Here is an 18,469-nt window from a genome sequence, read left to right on the forward strand (position 1 = left end):
CTCCGTGCGGCTCACTCCAGGCTCCATCAGCGAGCATCCCCCGCTGCCGTTTCATCGGTTCCCGTGTGCAGGGAGTGCGTCCAGCACCCAGCGGGACACCATCAGCAAGAGACACGGTGGCCTTGCCACAGAGCAGCCTGGTTGTGTCCCCTCTCCTGGCCAGCTTGGCCTTCCAACGTGGATCCCCTGTGCCCGGCCATCTGCCCTTATGGCAAGTTTTGATTGCAATACACCCAGCAAGGCAGTCCTGGTTTGCATGGGCAGTTCTGAAACCAAACTGCCTCAAGCAGTTCGTTTCTTACCCCTCTATGCTCCTTTCCGAGGCTGACCTAAAAACCACAGTAAAATCCCTGGGAGGTGGAAGTTGTTTCGTTTGGGGCTGAACAAAACCCTCCAGGCTTGTGCACATTACCTCCCCTGCACTGACACTGGCCTCTCCGGCTCAGCTTGGCACAGGCACTTGGCTGCCAGATCCAAAAAACCCATCCTCTGCCCTGCTGTACCCTGGACATCTGCTGTGATGGGACTTGGAGCGTATTCAGTACTGGGCTTTCTGGCTCTGGTGAAGTCACCTGAAAGGTACATGTCCTACTTTCTCACCCTCACTGAGCCAGTTAATGTCCCACGCTTCTCCTCCTGTGAGCAGCACCACCAGCTCGTACAGCTTCATGTTCCGCTGGACCACCCCTGTATCGGTCCCTCAAGTTTCTGCAACCCCCCCTTGTTTTTATGGTGCTCATCACCCCGAGATGTTCAGCTCCACTCTATGGGCTGCCTCCAAAGAAATTAACCTCACTTCTTTGGCAGCAGATGCCATAGCTTTAGTTCTCTCGATGCTCAGCACTGGGGATACATGCTTCCCTAGCCACGAGGCACCCGCTAAAACAGAAACCTTTAGAGATTAAAAGCTGGCAGCTATCACTAACCTACTTACCAGGATCCTTTAGGAGATCCAGAGACCAGCGTATGTTCCACACAGTCATGATCCTTCTCAACTCAGGTTCTGCCTCAGCTTCCAGCCACTAGAACTGGAAAGGAACTGTGCTGTTGGGACTGCAGGCAAGTGAGGAATAAAGCAAAGGGGCAGGTAAGCAACACTCTCATTCTGCACGTTTTACAGCAGTGCTTGAAGCCCTGCTCCAGACCAGACATGGGCCCTCTGCAGCGCAGCAGCGGCTCTGCCATGGTTGCCTGTCACAGGGCACGAACAGCTGCCGAAGGAGCAGAACAGCTTAGAGGCAACACTTGGCTTAACCTGCTTAATCATCCCCTAAAGCATGGGTCTAAGCATTAGCAACTACTCCCACTACAAATGCTTCTGGCCCCTTCTAGAAGGGCATGACTCAAGCCTGCAGCACAGGAGACCTGGGAATCCCAAATTGCTGTTGGTTTATTTACCAAAACCCAAACTCTTAAAAGGAATCCCCCACTCCCACCATTTTACCCAGCTTTGAAGACCAGAGGATACAGAAGCTGCACAGTGGATGACCAGGCAACATTTATTAGAGCATTTCAAGTATACAATGATTTTACTGATGGCTGTGAGCAGCTAAGATGCAAACGGATGCCAGTAGGAAAGGGTGACCTAGAACTAGCAGGCAATTAATGTGGGAAATTAATGCTTTCATCTGAAAGAAGAGGAAAAGAAAGTATCAGATTAAAAGATTGAGTAAATTTGGGGATGGGGAGGAGAACGTATAGAAGTTCTTATTTGAGATCACTTCAATTGGCAACTTACAAGTAGCAGAAGCTGTCTGCTATTGCACTCTTCCCTTGGCATCCCAAGGACCTAAGGTGTGCTTTTTCCACTGAGAACAGACAGCATTTTCCCTGGTAAGAATGGAGTCCTCACCACTGGGTGCTTCTGGAGTCCTGGCTTAGCACTTAAAAGAGATTTAGATCCCTGGCTTTGCATGCTCACACGAGAAACAGGCTGCTGGGCTTCCACCAGCAAGGAAGCAATGCAGACTTTCAGCAAGAGCACACTAAAACTATCAACTCCTCACTATAAGGCAGCTGTAGGTCAGGGCGCTTTTGGGGTGCCTGAGCTTGTTGTTTAGAAAAGCAAGGACCACATGGCAACAAGACTACAAGGTCCTCTGACAAGAAGGACTGTGCGTGTTTCCCAAGGACTATTTCTGAAAGACACAGCCTTAAAAATATCTTAAAGCAGAGACTCCCCCATTGATGCACAAAAAGGGCATGACCAGGGAAGGACTGAGCTCTGAGGTGATCACCTCCCAAACCACAGGCTAGGTACCATGCCCAATTTGCAAGTTAGTAATTCTGCATTTAAGATAATAGCTGCCTCAGTTGTGTCTTAGCCTCCTCCATTTAATAACAAGGAGCAGCTGAATTCAAGAGCTTAAAAAATAAAAGGGAATTTAAATGCTTCACGTTTAAAAGGGCATCTCCAGAATGACTGTCCTTCAAGACCACTAGGCTCTGAGGTATGTGATGGCAGCTTAGCAGTCGGACTAGCAGAATGCAGCGGAGTTTCTAAGCCTCCCGAATACACCTCCGTTAACCAAATGAACCACAATTCTTTGGAGCAAAATCGCTTAAAAACTTGTCTTCAGCAAAGACCATTTAAAAATTCTGGTCGCCAACCAATTTGCAAGTAAACAAAGAAGTATTAGAAACAGCAACAACACCGCCTGTTAAATCAGATCAGATCTGATCGCTACAAAACCATGCTAAGGACGGCCACACGACTTCCATCCTGGATGCTGCCAGCGCCTTCCTCACACACATCCTACAACTGCTTTGTAAAAAGTGTTTGTCTAAAGGACAACGATGGAAGACATGTCTGGACTTCATGAGACTTCAAACAGAAGGGCATACATACATTAAATTAACAGACTCAACCTTCAGCACAGAGGAGTTTGATAGAGTTACTGGCTAGAGTCACAGAAAGTTCCAAATTTGAACAGTCTTGAACCACTTCCAAAAATTCCAATGGCTTTATAAGAGTTCCAACAATTAATGGGTATATAAAACGGAGATGGACTTCTCCAGCAGAAGAGTTGGGGCTCTTCCAGGCTAATCAGACCGCTGGTACAGAAGGGAGTTGATTTGACTTCCCCCACCTTCCCACCAGTCCACTAAAGACTATGATTTATTAAAACCTTCTTGATTTACTGACGGCTGATTTAACAGGCTGCAGACTCTGTCAATCATAGTGGATGGCAGTATAGAAGATTATCCAAACAACCTGTGGAGAGGAAAGGAAGTGAAGGTTATTGTGATGCCTCTGGAGAGGGTTCATGTGCAGAAAGCAAGCCTCATGCTGTGCTCTCAATAGAGGACTGGGGACTGGATTCCAGCTTTGAGATGGTCTAAGAGATGTTAGGATCGCCAGGCACCACAAACAGTGGCATTCAGCTTGCTTGCCTTCTAGGGTGTCTCCACATTAAAATCCCACCAAATCCCTCTAGTGATCTAGAAACACCCCCAAATCAAGTACTGAGCGTATTCAAACTCATGAAGGGGGTAAGGGAAAAACAAAGACACCCAAAGCACCACTTTGGGCATAACTAGACAAGATTCCACCAGGTTGGGGAGACATACAAGTTAAGTGGTAGATGCAGAAGTATACCTGCCCATTCCTACATCATCTCCTACAGAGGTATCCCAGCATACTGTATTTCACTGCCAGCAGCCATCAGATTGTGGCATTTGCTTTCCCAATCAACTTCACTTATAAGGTGATGTGAGCACATCTCTCTTCTATCAGCACCTCACCTGCTCTTCTTCCAGGTCTTTTCCCTCAGGAAGTGTACCAATACAATTCACTAATAAAAGAAACCAAGAGGCATTACCAGAAACAGTGCAAAAGATGTCATGAACCCTTCCTTTGTGAGTTCCCATGTCCCGCCATACTCCTCCTCATCTATCTGCTGGAAGCTGCTGAAGTAGAGGTACAGAACACCAGCATTGATCAGGCAGAATCTGGAAGAAAGAGATTAGGAACCATCATTCTGGTGATACAGGACACAGGTAACCAACATGCCATATAGCAAAGTAGCACTGAAGCATCTTTCATCCTCAGCAGAGAGGAAACAAAGAGGAATGCTGTTCCTGCAACACTTCCCAGGCAGCTCAGTCCTCTTCCTTAAAAGAGCACCTTGGGAACAGCTTGTCAGGGCACACCAGGTACGGATGAAGTTCACCTCACAGGGCACAACCTACTCTTAGCAAGGCTCCAGACCCAGCAGTTAAAAGCTGGAAGCATCAGCAGATCTGCAAACCTTGCAAGTTTCCCTGTCCTGCAGATCAGCAGCAGTCCTGCTCCCACACAGGATCCTATTTCCTTGTGTGTGCTACTTGATTTTGAGGCTGCTAAGAGGGAAGACTGTTATCCTCCTTGCCCACTGTGTCACCATTAGTGTCCCATGGCCAAATGCAGTGACTCAGAGAGCCAGGGAAGGCTCGACACCACCCTCAGAGCAAAGCTCTCTGGTTCAGCATGAGACCTAGCGGTCTCTAGGCTGTTCCAACAGTTACACTGCAACGGAGAGAAAACCCATGAGCTCCTGTTTGTCCTTAGACACATTTAGCTTCAGAACGCTCCAGTTTAGGACTGGGGTAACCTGGGGAGTGACAGCTACATTCCCTGGAAAGCAGGCTGGGTAGGAAGGGCAACACAGGATCACACACACACAAGCTGGGTGAGTGGCAGCAAGCTGCAAGCAGCTGCGTGACTGCACACCACAGGGAAAGCACCCACACAGCTCTGGAAGCTTTTAGCTTTTCCACTCACACCAAATCACTTTTATTTCTCATTAACATTTAGCACAGGAATTGGCTTAGGTGCCTTGTGAATTAATGGATGACTAAGTAAGAACAATGCTTCTCAGCTATTCGCATCTGTTACTGGGAACACTTCAGAGTTAACTGTTTGCAAGCCGCTATCGAGTTCCTGTTGGAGCATCACTGCTTCACAGCCCCTCTTCCCTAAACTTCAAACTTTTTCTTCTCCCCCTCTTAGACACTTGATGCTACTCCCTCCGCTTCCTTGCCCCAGCCAGGACACTCGGGAGGAGGGACAAGAAGACAAGTCCATTTTGCCTAAGAAAAGCTGTGAGGTTGCAAGCTTGACCAGGAGACGTTGACTAGGCAGAGACACTTGCAGAAGGAGACACCCCAGAGCAGGGCTGTGTTTCCCATCACTCATGTCCCTCCAGAGGCTTTTGAGTCAAGCATTTTCATAGCTCACTGCAGCCTTTGGACACCAGCGGGGAGGTGACCTGAATCCCATGTCTCAGTGGGGAGCTTTTGCCTCTCCAGGCACTGCCTAGACAGGAGCTGCAGGAGCACTGCCAGCGGCGCCACTTCATCCGCTCACTACCTGTGGTCTTTGTGTTTGGGAGAAACCTTTTCTTTCCCAAAGAGAAGCTGCCCCTCTTGTCTACTTACAAACCCCCCTCTCCGAGGAGGGCTCCTGGCTCAGAGAGGATGACTACCACACCTTCCCCTCCAGGGGCCTGACTTCTTCAGTGGCCATGGCAGGCACTATACTCATAGCCCTGGTTCAGACATACATGAACAGGCCACTTCATAACTCAACTGAACCTCTCGTTGCCTTCTTCTAACCCTGCTCCCTTTAATAATAGTAAAATAAGAAAATCAATAGTAATTCTAAAAAAAGCATTAATCAGACTGAGGACAGAAAGAGGCTGATGAAGACACGTTCTGATTTGTATGAATTCCATGGCAAAGAACAGCCTGGAACGCACCGCTGGCTCACAGACTGCATTTGGCAGCCTGTTGTTTATAGCACAACTTTAAACCAGACACAAAGTCAAGTCCAAATGTGGGAAAGTACATGAGACAGAAAAGGAAATAAACCTTACACTGCTATTCCCACGAATCCCTTCAGTGGAACTACTCCCCAGATGATTCCCAAAATAACTGCAATGATCTGCCGGAACCAGTAGATCACATCTAAAAACTCGTCCTGAGGAGATAAAGCACAAGAAAGATTTTGACATTTACTTTGTATCCTTTTTTTTAAGCATCATGCAATTAACAGGTGAATATTTAATGCACTGAACACTTAGTCTTCCATTTCAAGCAGAAGATATTCTCCTCAGAGCAGACGAAAGCAGCTTATGGCATCACACACGCTGGATTCCCTGCTTCCAAATTAAGTATACAGCTTTGTCCTCCAATGGGCCAACTGCACAGGCAACACATATGCAGGCCCCTGGTTAAGTAAAGATCCAATTCTATAACAGTTCACTGCAACAGAAGTTTAAAGATCTCTTTATGCTTTTAAGAGTGTTAAAGCCACTCTCCATGCCCCAGGCCCTCCCCTTCCCACAGGCAAATGCTCCCAGCTGCCAGCTCCAAATCACAAACCACCTCTCACACGTGTTACCAGCGCTGTCTTTCAGAGCAGTGGTGAAGCTGTCATTCCTGCCTGTCCACAGGGCCCAGACAGCTCTGAGCACTGCAGCTGGGCAGTGCTGACTCACGTGTTAAAGTTCACTTCTGCTCACATCCTTTTTCCTCCCCAAGGATTGCCCAGCACACCCCCAACACCTCTGTGATTTTACTGCAGGATGCACACAGTTGTTCGGCTCCACGCGGAAGCCTAGCATCCGTGTCGGACACGGCCGCTTCTCTCCGTGACTACATTTCTCAGCCATTTTAGCCTTCAGTTCACATCCTACTGCATCAAAATAGTGCCACAGGCCTGCTCACTCTGAAAACACTGCCCAGTTTGTCAGAAGGGGATGAGGGCGAGCACATGAGAGCAACTGCAGCTGATGAGGAAAAGCGACCCAGATCCAAGGCTGCCCCTGAAGGAAGCGCAGCGCAGGGAACGCATCTTCTCCACAGTGAAAGGCACAGCCAGCAAACCAGGGAGGGGACATCCCTGAGGTGCTGCAGGAGCTCGGAGCACCCTGTGTGGGTGCTGCTGGGGGCGGCAGCAGGAACAGGCACTGACCAGGAGCATTAAAACACCCGGGAGAGACGCACAGGAAAGACTTCATGAGCGCTGAAGCCCCCCGGGGAGTGTGGCAAACCTGGAGGCTTTGCTGACAAACACGAGCAGCAGGGGCAGGCTGAGCACACACATCAACTTGTGTGGAAACCAAAAGACACACGAGATGGTGAGGCCCAGAGAAGCCAAACAACAGCTGAACAACTACCGTGAGGTTAGTCCTCTGCGAGAGCAGACCTATGCCGTGACACTGCAAGAGTGGAACTCCTGCAAGCCTGTTCCTGCTGCCGCCCCGTCCCTTCGGAGCTGACAGCTCAGCTGGATTTGCACACGTACTTCTCACAGTAGATGTTTCTGGTTTTAATTACACACAGTGTAATTTTATCCAGTCCTACAAAAGTTCAATCCAAACTTAACCGCCAGCATCTCAGTATTGACACAGTTCGTGTTTCCTTCGCCTCGCACCCATGGGGCAGAGAAGAACCAGGGCTGCTGTGAGCCGCAGCAGAGGTGCCGCATCTGCCCTGGGGACGGACGAGTTCTCCGGTTCGGAAAGGAAACCACGGCCGCCAGCGCGGAGCCCGCCGCAGGAACAGCCCCCTGCCCTCACCCAGCAGCTCGGCAAGGGAGCCCAAGCGCGGCCTCACCGAGCGCACAGGGCACGGCACCCTCGGGGAGGCTCCGCCGCCGCCCGGCCGCGGGTCGGAGGTGCCAGCCCCGCTCCCAGCGCCCGGTGCCGGTGCCCGCAGCCCCACCTTGTCGTGCCACGCGGAGTCGCTGCGCAGCGCTTTGCCCCACACGGAGCCGCGCGCGGCCGCTCCGCCGTTGGCCACCGCGTGCTGCTGCGCGTGCGGCGGCTCCTCCCTGCGCCGCGCGCCGCTCATCCTCCCGACAGGAACCGGAACCGGGACCGGAACCGGCACCGAGCCCGGTTCCGCCGCCGCCGGGCCCGGAAGCGGCCACCGAGCAGCGTCACCCGCCCGCGCCCCCCGCTCCGCCAATCGCGGCGGCGGCGTGCGGCGTCACACGTGACAGCGGCGAGCGCCGCGCCGCGCCCCGCTACGGCAGGGGAGAGGGGTCAGCCCGGAGCGCGGGCACCGAGCAGGGACCTCGGTACCGGTGGATGGGCAGCGGCGGCCGCGGGGCGGAACGGGGCCGTGTCTGTCGCCGCCTGCCCGAAGGCCCCACACGGCCGCTCCTGAGCGGAGAGCGCGGACACGGCCCCGTTCCTGCGGGCTGGCGGGAAGCGCTGGGTCCAGCTCTGGGCCAGCAACGCGAGAGGGGCTCGGAGCTGCTGGGGCGAGTCCAGAAGCTCTTCCCTGTGAGGGTGCTGAGGCGCTGGCACAGGGTGCCCAGAGAAGCTGTGGCTGCCCCATCCCTGGCAGTGTTCAAGGCCAGGTTGGACACAGGGGCTTGGAGCAAGCTGCTCTAGTGGAAGGTGTCCCTGCCTGTGGCAGGGGTTGGAGCTGGGTGAGCTTTAAGGTCCCTTCAACCCAAACCAGTCCGGGGTTCTGTGATTCCCTGGGCACAGTTTCCCCTCCTCGCTGGGTGTTCTGACTGCAGATTTCCATCATGCTTCGCTCTCTGCTCAGAACCTGTTGCTGTGCATCGGCATTTCTCCATAGTTCCCTCTGGAGATGGGCTGCAGCACTGGGGGCTTTTGGAGCAGGGCAGCCTTTGAAATAACCCACGGTTCTGCAGGGCACTGCAGCTTGTTATCTGAGACATTGCAGCAGGCAAACATCCCAGAAAACATGCTCTTGGAAGTGTATGCAAATAAAATGATCACATGTGGAGTCCTAACGATTTGACTGGGTTTTAATAGCCTTGCCTCAAAAGAGCAACGGTGTTCAACTTAGAACAGCTGATTTCCTCATGAAAAAACACATCAGGAGCGACTCCTCCAGCCCGGGGTGGGCAGGGTGTGTGTTGGGACCCCCTCTCCAAAACACTCCTGGTGTCTCCCTCTCCCGTTCCCTGCTCCTCTGCAGGCTGAATTCTGGCCCCAGCATCATGGGGTCCCATGAACCTAAGGTACCCCCCTTGGGATGGTGCCTGGGAGGCATCACTCTCCCAGTGGGCAGCCCAAAGATCAGGAGGCGGCTGCAGGGCTGGGATGCAGCACAGGGCTGCTAATGGGAAGGAAACATAAGAGAGACCTGAGGAGTCTTGGGACCAGTGCCCTTCCTGCCTCAGGTGTGGGGTTGGGAGCTCCCCATCCCTGATCGTCTGGGCTCCAGACCCCAGATCTGGAGCGAGGCAGGCCCCTGGCTCTTCTCATTCCAAACTGCTTTCTAGAGAACCTTCATGGGGCTGTTTCACTGGGTCCTTCTGTGGGCTCGCAGCTCGGGGCAGAGGCAGGGCTCAGCACCCATTGGCCACCATTCCCTGTGCAGCATTATCCCACTGGACCCCTGGCCTGTGGCCAGCCTGGGTGCGGCCATTGGATATCCTCAGGGCCTCTCCCCGTGCCTGCTGCCAGGGACACGGCCCAGGGTGAACCATCACCCCTGGACCCATGGCCAGCACCACCCATGGGTGCCGCAGCTCTGCATTGCGCAGCATCCCCCGTGACACCGGGCTGGGGGCCGCAGTTCGCTCTCAGGGACCCCGGACACGCCGGTTCCCAGCCCCGAGTGCGCATCTCCCCGTGGACACGCGTGGGGCGCTCCCGCTGCCCTTTCGTCTATATAAGGCCGGGAGCACCGGCCGGGGTCCGTCCCGCCGCCCGGCCCCGCCGCATTCTTCTGCCTTGTATGGGCCGGGCCGGGCCGGGCGGCACCGCCCCGGGCTCCGCTGCCCGCCCTAGGGCCGCTCCGCGGGCCGGGTCCCGGCAGAGCAGCGCCGGCCGCCCCGCAGCATCGCGCTTCAGCCCAGGTGAGGCGGCTCCGCTGCGGCCCGGCCGCAGCGCTCCGCTTCCAGAGCGGGACCGGAGCCGAGCGGCCACGGGCAGCGGGCAGCGGGAGGGAGGGACCGGGAGGGATGGAGCCGAGGCAGAGCCGGTGGGGCGGGATGGAGCCGGGGGCAGATGGAGGGACCGGGAGGGATGGAGCGGGGTGAACTTGGAGGGGACGGGAGGCGGCGGCTGCCCCGGAGGGAACGGAGGAAGCAGGAGCGGGGCGAGGCGGTGGCAGGAGAAGCCCCGGGGCGTCCCTCTCCTGCCCGGGGAGCCCGGCAGGGATGTCCCCGCCGGGGGAGGCGGGGATCGGCCCTGAGCAAAGCGCTCCGTTACCGTCTGCAGTGACTTGGAGCTGGGACGTCCCTGGTGCTGCAGGAGCAGATCCTGCGCCCGGGACTTCACGCACCTCCGGTCTGGGGGAGCTGTTCCTGTCTGGAACATCGCTTTGTCCCCCGAGTCTTATTTGCCGATGGCCGGAGCCAAGATCCAGATGCATGCGTGATGGATGCTTCACAGATCTCCCAGTGACCTGTGAGCAACTGCAGGCAACAAACTGTTGTAAGGCAGAAAAGCTTTACTTAGCTCATTCCCTTCAGTCTTAAACAGAGGAACGCTGTGTTTTGTTTAGCCTTGGCCATGAAAACTTGAGCTCCTTTTGGCTTCCCTCCCTGTGTGCCTCTCGGTACAAAGCGTTAGGGCTGTGATAAAAGCCAGAGGGGCTCTAAAACATGGATGTGTGGGAGAAGGCGGCGTCCGGAGCAGCATTCCTGGAGCGGAACATCCCGAGTGTCAACAACCGCCGCCGCTGACCAAAGATGGTTGCGTTTCTCCTCTCACTTCATTTTTCCCCCCCGCCACTGGCAGGCTCCGTGCGGCTGTAGGAGGAGTTCGTGGTCACCTCCCCCTCTGAGGCGCTGCGGCCAGATCCCCCCTGAGGTGAGCCCTGTAATTCCCTAGGGAATCAACAGCGCAGGGCATGTTGTGCTGAGGACCGGCCGCTGTGGGGTCCTGTCTCCCAGCCCCAGCGGGCACCAGAAGGGTGCTGGGTGCTGGGTCTGTCTCACGGTGATGGATGGTGTCTGTGCAGGGTCTTCTCGTGGTGGCCCCAGAAGCTGTGCTTTGGAAGGTTTGCTTGTGAGGCCCTTGTTCACTGAACGCGGTGGGAAGGAGCTAGTCCAGAATGCTCGGAACCAAGCCCCACCGGGTGGCAGCAGGAGTTGAGGGAGGGCTGGGATGAATCTGTCCTGGGGGTTGCTGCACACTTGGCCCTGGCTCCTGGTGCTGCTCCGCTCCTTCCCATCCGCACACAGAACCCACTCACTGGCTTCAGTGCCAGCAGATGCACATCATGAGATCTCTGCCGGGAGCTTGTGGTGGAGAGGAGCTGTGAGCAGATGATGTCCCTCTGAGGCTGTGCTGCAGACTGCAGGGCAGCCCCATGCGGTGCCAGCACCCTGCCAGAGGAGCCTCCTGCATGGCCAGCTTTAGAGGACCACCCCTGAGCAGCATAACCCGGGTGGCCGCAGCTTCTTTTGGGCAGGGAGAAGGCACAAGCCCGGTGGTGCAGGAGGCAGAGAGGTCACCTTGGCAGGAGCAGTGCAGGATGAGGGAATAAGAGCTGCTGGTGTTGGGATGAGTGTGGTGACCAGATTGGCACAGGGCTCTCGTGCCAGGCTGGTTGTGGTCTCACCCAGTGCTAATGTTCTTGGATCTGCTGCCTGCTGGGTGGAAGCAGCACTGGGATGAGCAGCTCTTTAGCAGGAGGTGGCAAGGCCAGGACCAGTGTCTGCGGGTTTCCTTCTTGCCAAGGAGGAAGCCCAAGGCTTGGTGGCTGCACCATTTGGCTCAGCTGAGTTCATCCCAGGTGCAGGGCATCTTAGCTGGGCATGAAGCGATCCGGGTGTTGAGTGGGAAGCCCAGATGGGCTCAAAGACACAGCTACAGAATGATCAGGAGATGACCAGGCTGAGCTGAACCCTGAGACCAAGCATCTTTCCAAGGCATGTTTTGGATCGAAGAGCAAACCCATGTGCTGTCAAAATCATACTAAACCCCCCTATTGAGAGGCATCTCTCTGGAGAGGGTGCCAGGCTGCATTCTGCTGCTGGTCCCAGCCAGGGCAGGGTAGATATTTCAGCCCCTTGAAAAAGAGATAGAAGGAGGGGAGGGAAAAAGCAACGCCTGAAGAGGGCTGGCAGAGGCTGTGCCAGCACAGGAGGAGGCTCTTTGCTTTGCCCCAGCCTGTCCGATGCTGTGGTCCCACTGGAGGGATGCTCCCCAAGCCCCACGGTCCCCTTGGGTGCATCAGCATTAAGGACCCAGCTGGGCAGTGGATCCCGGATCAGCACACACAGGGCAGCCAGACCTGCTGCTGGCACGCAGCTCACTGCGGGTGTTGCTTTGTGCTCTTCCTTCAACACAATGTGGCTCCTAACTGTGCCCTGCAGAGAAGGCAGGAACCCAGGCACAGGGCACAGAGCAGAGCAGGAGCACCCTGCGCTTGCCCCATGGAATTCATTCATATTCCATTAATTTAACATTGCCCTCCAAGAGCTGCTCCCCAGGCAGATGCTGACCCAGATGGGGAAACTGAGGCACGGGGCTATGAGGGAGCAGCGGCTGCAGTAGGAACATGAGGGCTCTGAGCAGCATCGCTCCCCTGGGCTGAACCTGCCCCACACTTTCTCTTGGGGCTGTATGGGGACAGTCATCACCATCCCTGTGCCAGGCAGGGTTGGACTGGGAGAGGTCTGAGCATCCTCCTCTCAGGCAACATCAATGGTCGCTGGGGGTGCTGAGCACCTCATAAGGAGCCCATTTGGGTCCCAGCACCCACGGCACAGGGTGTCTGAAATAGTGGCTGCTTCCCTCAGCCTGGCAGCGTGGGGGGATGTCACCAAACCCTGCTTGGAGGCTGTGAAGGAACGTGGGTACCATCTCGGGGTGGGAATGGGCTCAGCACGGGCTGGGGACAGGACTCCCTCCTTTGAGAGACCAGGTTTTCCTGCCATGCTCCTGCCTTGGTGGTGGTTGGGATCCCGATGGTCCCTTTGCCATTCCCACTGGGACTGTCGTTGCCCCAGCTGTGTCCCAAAGGTCTGTCCATTCCACTGCTGCCCCTCTGGGCTGGTCCCTTCCCGTGGTGTTCGTTACCTGTAATGAACAACAGCACCAGCCCTCAGCACCCGTGGTCCCACAGCTCCCCCCCCGAGAGGCCCACTGCCCTCCGCACTGCCCACCCCACTGCCCGCCCCACTGCCCACCTCACTGGTCACCCCACTGGTCACCCCACTGCCCACCCCACTGCCTGCCCCACTGCCCACCTCACTGCCCACCCCACTGCTCACCCCACTGCTCACCCCACTGCTCACCCCATTGGTCACCCCACTGCCCACCCCACTGCCTGCCCCACTGCTCGCCCCACTGCTCGCCCCACTGCCCACCTCACTGCTCACCCCACTGCCTGCCCCACTGCTCACCCCACTGCCCACCCCACTGCCCACCTCACTGCTCACTGCACTGCTCACCCCACTGCCCACCCCACTGCCCGCCCCACCGCTCACCCCACTGCCCACCCCACCGTTCACCCCATTGTTCACCCCTTATGTCAGGGCCCTCCCATGGGTCCCTGGGCAGAGCATGGGGCTCACCGGGCACTGAAGCAGGAGGGAGGCAGTGAGTGGCCTTTGGCTGGGCTGGAGCCGGCAGCATCGGAGGTGGATGGACGGTGGGATGGATAGTGGAATGGATGGTGGGATGGATAGTGGGATGATGGATAGTGGAATGGATGGTGGGACGGATAGTGGGATGGATAGTGGGATGATGGATAGTGAGATGGATGGTGGGATGGATGGTGGGACGGATAGTGGGATGGATGGTGGGATGATGGACAGAGGGGGAAGGGAGGCAGTGGAATGTGAGGAATGTGCCCGGAGCAGATAACCCCTTCCCGCTGGGTGCTGGGTGCTGTGCTGAGCCCACCTCCCGGGGAGGTGGCTGTGGGCTGCTCTGCGCAGTGAAATGAAGGATACTGGGGAGCCCTTCAGCCCAGGAGCTGAGCTGGGAGAGCCCTGACAGAGGAGGGGATGCCTTGGGGGGGTGACGGGGGACATTGCTTAGCTCTGCCCATCCCCATGGCTCCCCGGCACTGACGGCAGTGGGGGGGATGCTGGGTGCTGGGCTTAGCATCTCTCCCTGTGCATGGGGTGCAAAGGGGACAGGCAGGGCAGGCAGCAGGTCTGGGGGGGGGGCTGGTGGTGCAGGCAGCGAGCTCTGTCCGACCCTGCCAGCACTCGCCCCCCTCCTGCCCTGCCCGCAGGTGCCCCCCCCCGCCGCCAGGATGTCCAGCAAACGCGCCAAGGCCAAGACCACCAAGAAGCGCCCGCAGCGCGCCACCTCCAACGTCTTCGCCATGTTCGACCAGTCACAGATCCAGGAGTTCAAGGAAGCCTTCAACATGATCGACCAGAACCGCGACGGCTTCATCGACAAGGAGGACCTGCACGACATGCTGGCTTCCCTCGGTGAGGAGACCCTGCCCCACGCGTCCCCCGGCCGCTCTGGGGCACGTGGGCAGAGCTGCTGGGTGACCCACAGTTGAAGCCTGCCTTAGGTGGGATGCACGGAGGCACCAACCTCCTGGTGCTGGCTGCAAAACGGGGCTGGGAGGAGGAAAAGGGATTTCTCTGCTGGCAGCAGTTGACTGTAGAAGGTGTTTGTGGAGACACCCAAGGGCAGCAGCTGGGTTCATTGTGCTCACTAGAAGGGAAGGGACCCGCGGGGTTGGAGAAGCTTTGCTATGAGCAACCACCAGCCACAGCTATGGAGTATTTGAGTAGCCTCACCCCTGAGCATCGCTTGGGCTCATCCCCTCTGGGACAAAGCCCTCCCATTGCTCTCAGCAGAAGGCGCTGGCCCCTGCACCAGGGATAACTGAGCCGGTTGGGACTCGCAGGGCCGGCCGCGCTCCCCATCCGAGCCCTTCTCCTTGGCTGCAGGCACGGCTCCCAGCTCCCAGCTCCCGCACCCTGCAGCGCTCGGGGGGGGGGGTCTGTCAATGACTGACCCGGCAGCCAAACCTGTTCTGGGGGTCCTGCCTGGCCCCACGCCCTCCTCCCGCTGGGCTGCAGCAATGGGAACAAAGGGGCCGTGCGCTGGGGGCAAGCAAAGGAGCTTAAACCATGCCCAGTGCAGCCACGGCAGGAGCAGTGTTAGAGATACCGGCAGCAGGAGGCTTGTCCCCATGTGGGGACGTTGCTGCCCCTGTCCTCTGGGGGTGCTGGGTGTCAGCAGCGAGGGGAGTGGGACAAAGCCATGGGGTTAGTACCTGGCAACCCCCAGATGAATTCCTGCAGCTCCATCAAGGCTGAGCCTGGCAGAGCTCGATTCAAGTGGCAGTCTTGATCCAGCCTGGTTGGTTCTATGGGGAGAGGTGCTGAGTGCGGAGCACTGGGCACTGCAGAACCCCCCTCCCGTGCCCGTGGGGTGGGTGAACATGCACCAACAGATTCATTTGCAATGAAAAACACCCCGGCTGGGTGCATGGCCTTGGGATGGGTGCTGGGGGGAGAGGGGATGCTGCACCCACACCTCTGCCTGTGTCTGGCAGGGAAGAACCCCACCGACGAGTACCTGGAGGGCATGATGAGCGAGGCGCCAGGGCCCATCAACTTCACCATGTTCCTCACCATGTTTGGGGAGAAGCTGAATGGCACCGACCCGGAGGACGTCATCCGCAACGCCTTCGCCTGCTTCGATGAGGAGGCATCAGGTACAGGCGCTGCCTGCACAGCCCCATGCATCCATGATGAGGGCTGGGGCCAAAGCCTTTGGGATGGTCCCCAAGCAGCTCCAGGGCGGGAGATGAGCAGGGGTGTCTTTGGCTCAGCACTCCCCCAGTGTCCCCTTGCTAACAGCACCCTGTGCCATCCCTGCAGGCTTCATTCACGAGGACCATCTGCGTGAGCTGCTGACCACCATGGGAGACAGGTTCACGGACGAGGAGGTGGATGAGATGTACCGCGAGGCGCCCATCGACAAGAAGGGCAACTTCAACTACGTGGAGTTCACCCGCATCCTGAAGCACGGAGCCAAGGACAAGGACGATTAGAACCTCACCTCTGCACCCTCCTGCGCACACCCCCACTGCCCCTCGGCTCCCCTTTGCTGCCCCACAGCAGGCTCCCCCCCATGGGAAGCACCTCCCAGGACCAGCACCCCGCATCGGGTCACGCTTGGAGGGGAAGTGCTCCCATCACTGTGCCGCTGTGTGCCCACCCATCAGCCCCGGACCCCCAGCACCATTCCCACCCACAGGCTCGCTCCACTGGGACCCCCAGCCTGGCTGTAACCCCCCCCCCCCCCCGAAGCCACCGAGCTGCTGGTCTCTGGGGCTGGGATGAGCATCCGAGGCGAGCGCTGGCCTGTGGGGATTCTGGCTGGCTCGAGCCTGAGCGATCCCCATCTCAGGACCATAGCACAGAGAGAAAGCACCTCTCCCCTCTCCTCCTGCACTCCCTTTCTTCATGGCTCCTCCACTTTGTTTCCTCCTCCCTGCGTGTTTTATGGCTTTAGAGCCTGCGATCTGAGGGGTTCGGGAGGCCGACGCGGTGCATAAAACCTGATGGGTGCGATATGGAGATGTGCTGCGTGTGGCTCCTGCTGTGCTCCCTGGGGACATTGGGGGTGGGTTCAGGAACTGCAGCAACAGCCCCAAACCTGCTCACCTCCAGGCTCCTTCCCTAATTCCCTGCTGCACCAGGGAATAACCCACAGTTCTCCTACTTCCAGAGCCACGTCCCAGCCCTGAAGGCTGCCACAGGGCAGGATGCTTTTGAAAAGCCCCCTTCGCACACCAAAGTGAATGGCTCACTTTGGGGCACATGGGGTGATGCTGGAGATAAACCCAATGGTGTGGGAAAGGGCCTCCAGCTGCTGCAAGGTCTCTGCTGTGCTGTGGGCAAACTGTCTCCATCCAGGAGTGATGCTCAGCACAGGACTGACCCCAAAGGATCAGTCTGTGTGACCTGATTCTCCCAGTGTTGGGAGTGGGATGGGCTTGGTGGCCAGCACCCCTTCCAGCACCCCTTTTCGGGCTCTTGCTGCCTGATTGTCTTTCAAATTGCTGAAGTTTAACAGCATTATAATGTCAATGGGCCCTGAACAAGCCCCAGGTGAGGGCAGGCAGGGAGAAGCCCCTGCCCTGGCCCCTGGCCCCTGCCCCATGGCTCCTGCTCCAGGCTGGGTTTGCCCCAGAATTCAGGCACCCAGTGGGGTTTTCCCAAAGCTGCTTCCACACTACCTGTACCTGCAGGCATTTGCAGCCCAGGGCAGGTATTTGAACTCAGGGACCATTTCCCTGGTGTCTCAGTTGGGCACAGGACTTAGTACAGCTCTTTCCAAAGGGTGGGAGCAAAAGCAGGCTGCTGGAAGGACAGATTTGCATGGCTGGCCCCACACCTCCCCTGGGGTTCACCAGCCCACACCCCACTTGCATTAACAGAGCAATGGCAATCTGAGGGGACAGTTTCACTCGGGACAGTGAAGCTTTAGCAGCAACTAAACAAATGCTTTAAGGAATTCTCTGGTTTTCCTGGCTATTTAATCCTGTACTGCTCCACAGAATCTGCTTTGGATGGGCCCAAACCCTACCATAGAAGGGTTTTTGCAACCTTTCTCGATACCCAAAGGGATACCCATGATAAGGGCAAGGAAGGGAGCTGCAGCATGGCCTGTGAGGACAGAGCCTGGGAGGGGAGAGCAAACACCCGCTGCAAACAGGCTCTGCCTGGAGAAGGGCAGGACCTGAGGCACCCGGGTTGTACGAAGGTCCCTGGGGATGCTGTGCTTGGCTTGGTGAGGGTGAGTGTGGAAATCCTCATGGACTGGGGGCATGGACATCCTTAAAGCGGAGGTCTCCTTGCTGGGATGCTGCTGCTCAGTCTTCTCCATTGAAGAGGCTGGAGGGGACCAGCCTGCCCTGTCCATACAGCCCAGGGGTGCCTGACCCATGGGATCATCACCCTCGCTTTGAAACACCTTCCACCTTCATGGCAGCAGTGATGTGCTGAGCTTCTCATTTCCTAGTTACTACATCAGAAAGCCACCAAAGGAAGCACCCGTGGAGCCTCAGCGCTCTGAGGTCCCTGGGGCTGTCACAGAATCATGGAATCAACCGGCTTGGAAAAGAGCTTTAAGATCATGTTGAGTCCAACCATTCCCAGCACTGCCAGCGCCACCAGTAACCCATGGCACTGAGGGCCTGGCCCTGCAACCAGTGCCTGCCCATGGGCACCAGTAACCCCTCGGTGCTCAGGTACTGGGGTCAGCATTAACACGGCTGGAGGAAAGAAGGAGCTTGCGCGGTGCCTTGTGGGGATGCCCATGGGTGCGGGTCCCTGTGCGGGTCCCTGTGTGGGTCCCAGGTTGGTATCCCTGTTCAGGTGTCCCTGTTTGGGTGCCCCTGTATGGGTGTCCCATGTGGGTGTTCCTGTACGCATGTTCCATGCAGGTGTCCGTAGGTGTCCTGGGTGGATGTCCTGTGAGGGCGTCCGGGGGTGTCCCGTTTGGGTGTTCCTGTTTGGGTGACCCATGGGTGTCCTGGTGCAGATGTCCCTGTT

The 18,469-nt window shown here is 57.0% G+C and overlaps 2 protein-coding genes across 2 annotated transcripts; one reads left to right on the top strand and one right to left on the bottom strand.

Annotated features, from left to right (window-relative positions):
- Positions 1 to 1,481: 1,481 nt before the first annotated feature.
- RAB5IF (RAB5 interacting factor) lies at positions 1,482 to 7,862 on the bottom strand. The gene is made up of 4 exons (XM_061442098.1): positions 7,708 to 7,862; positions 5,856 to 5,959; positions 3,822 to 3,951; positions 1,482 to 3,214 (listed from the first exon to the last, which is right to left on the bottom strand). Exons 1-4 carry the CDS (start codon positions 7,834 to 7,836, stop codon positions 3,173 to 3,175), a joined length of 405 nt encoding a protein of 134 aa, XP_061298082.1. The 5' UTR covers positions 7,837 to 7,862; the 3' UTR covers positions 1,482 to 3,172.
- A 2,908-nt stretch (positions 7,863 to 10,770) lies between these two features.
- Positions 10,771 to 16,489, top strand: MYL9 (myosin light chain 9). Its single transcript, XM_061442097.1, has 4 exons — positions 10,771 to 10,790; positions 14,174 to 14,374; positions 15,460 to 15,621; positions 15,788 to 16,489. The coding sequence occupies exons 2-4, from the start codon at positions 14,191 to 14,193 to the stop codon at positions 15,958 to 15,960; spliced, it is 519 nt and encodes a 172-aa protein (XP_061298081.1). The 5' UTR covers positions 10,771 to 10,790; positions 14,174 to 14,190; the 3' UTR covers positions 15,961 to 16,489.
- The last annotated feature ends 1,980 nt before the right edge of the window (positions 16,490 to 18,469 follow it).

This window comes from Pezoporus flaviventris, unplaced genomic scaffold (assembly GCF_033815535.1).
Source record: "Pezoporus flaviventris isolate CSIRO_AGI_PZ_B2104156 unplaced genomic scaffold, CSIRO_AGI_Pfla_v1 ptg000213l, whole genome shotgun sequence".
In the NCBI taxonomy this organism is placed as follows: Eukaryota; Metazoa; Chordata; class Aves; order Psittaciformes; family Psittacidae; genus Pezoporus; species Pezoporus flaviventris.

Coding starts and splice junctions, on each gene's coding strand:
- RAB5IF (XM_061442098.1), bottom strand. CDS start 7,836: ATGAGCGGCGCGCGGCGCAGGGAGGAGCCGCCGCACGCGCAGCAGCAC. Junction 5,960..7,707: donor ACTCCGCGTGGCACGACAAG/GTGGGGCTGCGG, acceptor TTATCTCCTCAG/GACGAGTTTTTAGATGTGAT. Junction 3,952..5,855: donor GGATTCGTGGGAATAGCAGT/GTAAGGTTTATT, acceptor TCTTTCTTCCAG/ATTCTGCCTGATCAATGCTG.
- MYL9 (XM_061442097.1), top strand. CDS start 14,191: ATGTCCAGCAAACGCGCCAAGGCCAAGACCACCAAGAAGCGCCCGCAG. Junction 14,375..15,459: donor CGACATGCTGGCTTCCCTCG/GTGAGGAGACCC, acceptor TGTGTCTGGCAG/GGAAGAACCCCACCGACGAG. Junction 15,622..15,787: donor CTTCGATGAGGAGGCATCAG/GTACAGGCGCTG, acceptor CCATCCCTGCAG/GCTTCATTCACGAGGACCAT.